The following is a 6,000-nucleotide window of genomic DNA, read 5'->3' on the forward strand; positions in this document are numbered from 1 at the left end:
CTGAAGCTGAACTCATTTGTCCTTTATTGTCTGTTTGAGACACTCTGATGTAAAATGTGAGGCAGGAGGGACCCAGTTTCTGTTTAGTCTCTGCGAATCTTCATGGTAAAGAATTATGCCTGGCTTCCAACAGGAACTAAAGGGAAAACAGTAGCTCCAATCATGTTAATTGTCGCTGACTGGGGCTGGGGCTGCAGCTCAGGTGTCGCAGGTCTGGTTAGTAGCACAGATCCTAGGTTTGATCTGCAGCACCCTGGCTCATGATGCTGCTGCAAACTGACCTCCGTTTTAAGCTCCTTATCTAAACTGTCTCCTTGAGTCCTTAGAACAAGGCAGGGCCTGTTATCAACACCATATTACAAAAGAGGAAAGTTGAGGCCCAGAGTGGTTCGGGGACTTGCCTGTGGTTGCACAGCCAGGAAGTTGGCATACTGGGTGGAAACCCAAGAAGCCTGGTTGCAAAGAAAAGTATCCCTGCAGGCTATCAGGCATGGTGTCCCTCAGCTCCTGTCCCTAGACTTGCCCCTTGACCCCCTCGACTTGCCTCTTTTGATCCCACAGCCCACACACCCGCAGGCCCAGCCCTCGGACCGCAGGCTGGGAGGAACCCCGCGGGTCTGGTTTACTTTCCTCCCTGCTGTGAGTTTACAGAGGCGCTTCCCAGGCTGCCCAGGTGGGGACAAGTGATTAAAAGCAGGTCTGAGGGTCCAGACTGCACTCACTAGACAGCAGGGTCAACTGCCCCGGACCCTGAGCCCCACCCTGGACTGACAGACGGACAGCTGAGCAGATGTCCCGAGCATGGCTGACCACTCTCCTGGGGCTGCTGAGTGCGGCCTGGCTGCCTGCAGGCTCAGGGAGGCCTGGACCCCCAGCCCCGCCGGGGCCGGCCCTTGCCCTTGGCAGCTGGAAGGCCTTCCTGGGCCTGCAGAAACCCAGGAGGCTGGGGACAGATGGGCTGCAGGATGGGCAGGAGGTGACCACCTCCGTGTCTTTGCCACTGGACCCTAAAGAAGTGACCCAGGAAATGTGTAGGGCTGTGCCCTTCATCCAGGTGAGTGTAGGGGGCGGGGGTGGGCCGGTCTCAGCGCCTGCAGGAAGCCCAGGCTGTGGCTCAGGGCAGATCTGAGTTCATGCCCCACATCATCCACCTACATGGCTCTGAGTCTCAGCGTTCTCCCGTGTCCATTGGGTACAGGATTGCTGGGCACAGTGGCACACCCCTGTCATCCTGGTAACTGGGGAGGCTGAGGCAGGAGGATCACAAGTTCAAGGCCAGCCTCAGCAACTTAGCAAAGCCCTAAGCAACTTAGTGAGATCTTGTCCCAAAATAAAAGTTAAAGAGGACTGGGAATGTGGCTCAGCGGTGAAGCACCCCTGGGCTCAACCCCCAAATGGGGTCCTGGCCTCTCATGTGGGAGGGAGGGTGCCTTCACCTGATCTCCTGTCTTTGGGCCACTCCTCCTCCTAAGTCTGTTTTTCCATTTAGTAGCCGAGGTGCCCTGGACCCTGAGTCAGATCATGTTCCTCCTCCCCTCAGAGCCAAGCACACTCAGTGATTCTCGAGTGAATGAAGGAGTCCTAGAATTATCTGCCTCCTAGGGGCTATCAGGCAGCTTGAATGAGTGGGCGTGGGGAGCAATCTCATGGCTGTATCCAGCTGGTGCTCCATAAGGGCCTTGGGAATGCATACAGTGTGCTGAGTTCAAATCCTACTGCTACCAACCCAAGGATTAGGGTTGGTAAAATCAATGATTTCTGTGTGATTCAGGGTAAGTAGCTTGCCTTCTCTGAACCTCAGTTCCCACCTTTACAGAAGGGAGTCGGGCATAGTGAAGGATGCCTAGTGCTCAAATCCATGCCCAGCCGTCAATATCCCAGACTCCTTGGCTTGTCATTTGCCCAGAAAACCCTGAATCCAGGTGGCAGGGGTTGCTTGGCCCTGGAGCCACCTGCCTTGTGCCCAGTCCTGCCTCCGTGGCACCCCAGCCTCAAGGCCACCCTGCCCAGTGGTGCAAGCTTCACGGAGTAGAAGAGACTCTGGCTTGGAATCTGGCTGCCCCAGAGGGACACAGAGGGGCCCTGAGGGCTTGCGCCTTCTTGGCACTGCAGGACCTTGGGCTTGGAGCCTGGGCGTCCTCCTCTGGACACGCGGGGAGGAGTTGGGCATCTACCCACTGGGCCACAGCCAGACAACACGAGGTTCCTGTCTTCAGGTGGCTTAACCTCTGGGAGGAGGGTGACAAACAGAACAGCGTCCCAAGATGCACACCTACCAGTCACTTGAGGGCATGCAGGACAGCACTGTCACAGGGGAGGGAAGTTCCCTGTGGGGTGCATTGGAGGGAGGATGAGTTGGAGTCAGCTGGGGGAAGGGTGGACGGAAGGGTGATCTAGGCAGAGGCCAGAGGGCGGAGGGCAGGGAGGGGACAGGGCAGAGTGTGCAGGGACTTCTGGGCCTTGGGGAGGACTTTGCATTTCATTCTAAGGAAGATGAGAAGCCTCTTGTGCTGGGGGAGGGGTGCAGGGTTGAAGCAGAAAATGGCCACGATTTAGTGGTGAGATGATAGGGGGGTCATAGGAGGAACTAACATTTATTGAGCACCAACTGTGTGCCAGGAAACACACTAAATTTTTTCTGTTTAATCCTCCTGGCCTCCTTTTATATTTTTGGGGGTGGGTGGGGGCTACTGGAAATTTAACCCAGGGCAATTTATCACTGAGCTGCACCCCCCGCCCTTTTTGTTTTATATTTTGAGGCAGGGTCTTACTGAGTTGCTGAGGCTGACCTCAAACTTGCCATCCTCCTGCCTCAGCCTCCGAGCTGCTGGGATCACAGGCGTGCACCTCCATGCCTAGTTGGCCTCTTTTATTACTACCTCCTCCCACTGTCCCTCATCCTTGGGGTGGTAGCAGCCCTGCTGGTGACCGTCTCCAGTTGTTCTTGTCATTGTCTCCTGATTGGTTAAGCTGCTCTATACCCTGAATGAATCCTCTGTTGAAAGACCTAGAGTGGTTTCTTCTTTTCCTAGTTGAACTCCACTGATTTTACAGTTGAGGAAACAGAGGCCCAGAGAGGTTGAGTAAGTTGCCCTAGGCCAAACAGCCAGGAGATGGCAGAGCCAGGACTGGAACCCAGGCAGCTTTGCTGCATCACCCATACCTCTGAGGGTGGGTGGAATTGGATGAGCCTCACGCGCTGCTGCCCTAACCTGTCACCCTGCCTCTGGTCTCAGGTGCTCTCCCTGCCTGGCTGCACTGCTGTCCGTGTCCGAAATCACCTCTGCTTTGGCCGCTGCTCCTCCCTCTACATCCCGGGCTCAGACCCCACCCCGCTTGTCCTCTGCAACAGCTGCGAGCCCACTCGCCAGCGCTGGACACCCGTGGTCCTGTGGTGTCGGCCGGGCAGCCCAGCCTCCTCCCGTCGGCGGGTGAAGGTGTCCACCAGGCTGGTGGAGGGCTGTCGGTGTGGACCAAAGCTATGACGCAGCACTGTGACAGACGCACAGAGACGCGAATCTCGGAGAGATGGGACGGCGACACGGACCTAGAGGATGGATTCTGGGTCACGAGACCAGGGACTCAGGGCCACAGACGGCTCTCCAAAGTCACCTTGCTCCCAAGGACACTAGCACAGCCCCACTCACGGGGCTGGGCCACTCATAGCCGCAGCACGCACTTACTGACTGCCCACTGTTTGCAGGGCCCTTTGACAAGTGCTCACTCATGTCCTCCTCAGGAGGTGATCCTCAGAGGCCTACGGAGGCAGGGTCAACTTCATGCCATTTTACAGATTAGGAAACCGAGGCCCTGACTTTGCAAGGCACGCACCCAGCGTCACCGTGCAGTCAGTGGCCAAGCCCGCATTCACATATTTTTTTTTTTGTCTTTTGTGGTCCTGGGGATTGAAACCAGGTTGTGGAGACAGGGTCTCACCAAGTTGCTGAGGCTGGCCTTGAACTTGCAATCCTCATGCCTCAGTCGCTGGGATTCCAGGCACCAAGGCGTCCAGCACGAATCTGATCTTAACCACTGGGCTCAGCTGCCTCTCAGGGAAGGAGCCCGCACATTCCCCGCTGCGCTGCAGGAGGACAGGTGGCCCACCCCACCAGGAGACGCAGCTCTGGTCCTGGCCTGGGGACGCCAACGCCCAGGCAGGCAGGCCGCTGCGGGGAACCTGGGTCCCGGGCCAGCCCCACTCCCAGCTGCCTCTCACCTTGACCGTGGCCGTGGCTCCCTTGTGACGCCCACCCCGAGGCCCACCCACACAGCCGCGGCCAGCGGGGCGCTCCGCGGGGCCATAAAGGTCCGCCAGGTCCAGCTGCGTGTGCTTGTTTCTCCACCTGGGGCCCCCGGGACGGGGTGCGGGTATCGGGGTGCTCCCTCTCCAGCTGGGGCCCGGGGTCTGCTGCGGGTGAGGGCAGCCTGGCTTTGGGCGGCTGGAACCAGGGCCCTGGCAGATGGGCCTGTCTGGCATAGAGGCAGGGACATGTGGCACTGTCAGTGTTGCCTCCAAATGCCCCCCGGAGCGCAGGCGGGGGAGCCGGCCGGGTCCCCCTCAGCCCTCTTCCTGCCTCAGGAAGGAAGGCCCCAGGTGAGGGAGCAGGCGGCGAGGAAACAGATGGGCCCGCGGGCGTGGGAGCCTGCGACCTCTGACCCCACAGGCCTGCACCAGGGGGTGGGAAAGGGCCAGGCAGGCGGCTCTCAAGACCCCGCTCGCAGGCCAGCAGGGAGGCTCACTGGGCCCTGGGGCGGAGTGCCCCTCCCCCTCCCTCTAGAGATTGGTGCCAACCCCTGGGCCTGTCCAAGTGGGCAGCTCAGTCCTAGCTCCCCCTTGCTGGCGGGCAAGAGGCTTCACCCCTCAGCTGTGCCCACCCCCTGCCAGCCAGGAGAGCCAGCTGGGGACCTTGGTGCCAGGGGGCCCCCAGAGTCCCTGTCCCCTCCCGGGCAGTGCCAGCCAGCCCCCACCCCACCCCCCAGGCCCAGTAATGGGTGGGTAATGAGTGCTGGGGGAGCGGGGGAGGGGTGGGGATGCAGGTGCCACAGGCGCTGGCACAGGGGCCGCTAATCAGGTTTGCCAACGCCATCTGTCACCGCGCGAGCATCTGGGGCTCAAGGTGACCCTGTCACCCTCAGTTACAATTATGAGTTTGGCATCTGTATTAAAGCCCGCCAGCCGGCCAGGCAGGGGAGGGCTGGGGTGGGTGTGGGGGTACATGGTGAGCCTCATCCCTGGGGTCCCATTCCCAGGGGCTGCGTGGCTGCCAAGGCACGGGCTTCTCTGCTCGAAGGAGTGTGTGTGAGCGTGCACATGTGTATACGCCACACACCCATCCCAGCCTCCTCCACTATTCTTCCAATGTGTCTGGGTGCAGGGCTGAGAGTCGTGGGGTTCTGTGTCTCTGGGTGGTGGTGGCTGTGTCTTGGAGTTTGGTGGGACGGCTGGGGCGCAGCCCTGACAGCGCGTGGGTGTGCAGGTGAGCACGTCTCAGTGCTGGGAGAGCAGCTGACGGTGCGGTTCTCCGTCTTGGGTAACGTTTGTGTCAGGGTGTGTGTGTGTGTGTGTGTGTGTGGTGCATCTGCCTGTCACGAGCTAGGCATCTGAGGGTGTGGCTGTGTGTGCAGGAGCCTTTCTAGTGGTGTGTTCGTCTTTGTGTGTGAGAGAGAACGCACACGGGGGAGGCTGGGCGGGCCATGGGGCAGCAGGGGCATGAGCTCACTGCTGGGTTCCTCTCCTGCCCTCCAGCCTGTTCCCACCGTCACCAGTCCCTGCGCCTGGCTCTAAGCCAGAGGATTCAGAAGAAGGCTCGGGGCTCTGAATTTTGTAGCCTGGTCTTTGGATTCTAGGTTCTGGGTTCTTGGAGCTGGATTCTAATTCTGAGTATTATAATGTACATTTCTGGATTCTGGTTCTAGAGGATGGGTTCTTGATTTGGATTGTGGATCTGGATTTTAGATTCTGGGTTCTCCATTCTTAGATTTTTTTTGGGGGGGGGGAAG

The 6,000-nt window shown here is 59.1% G+C and overlaps 1 protein-coding gene across 1 annotated transcript; it reads left to right on the forward strand.

Annotated features, from left to right (window-relative positions):
- Positions 1-790: 790 nt before the first annotated feature.
- Dand5 (DAN domain BMP antagonist family member 5) lies at positions 791-4,305 on the forward strand. Its single transcript, XM_005336221.3, has 2 exons — positions 791-1,054; positions 3,237-4,305. Exons 1-2 carry the CDS (start codon positions 791-793, stop codon positions 3,483-3,485), a joined length of 513 nt encoding a protein of 170 aa, XP_005336278.2. The 3' UTR covers positions 3,486-4,305.
- Positions 4,306-6,000: the final 1,695 nt, after the last annotated feature.

This window comes from Ictidomys tridecemlineatus, chromosome 2 (genome assembly GCF_052094955.1).
Source record: "Ictidomys tridecemlineatus isolate mIctTri1 chromosome 2, mIctTri1.hap1, whole genome shotgun sequence".
Lineage (NCBI taxonomy): Eukaryota > Metazoa > Chordata > Mammalia > Rodentia > Sciuridae > Ictidomys > Ictidomys tridecemlineatus.

Excerpts from the sequence above, each read along its gene's own strand:
- Dand5 (XM_005336221.3), top strand. The coding sequence starts at position 791 with ATGTCCCGAGCATGGCTGACCACTCTCCTGGGGCTGCTGAGTGCGGCC. Across the intron at positions 1,055-3,236 it reads GGGCTGTGCCCTTCATCCAG|GTGCTCTCCCTGCCTGGCTG; the intron begins GTGAGTGTAGGG and ends CTCTGGTCTCAG.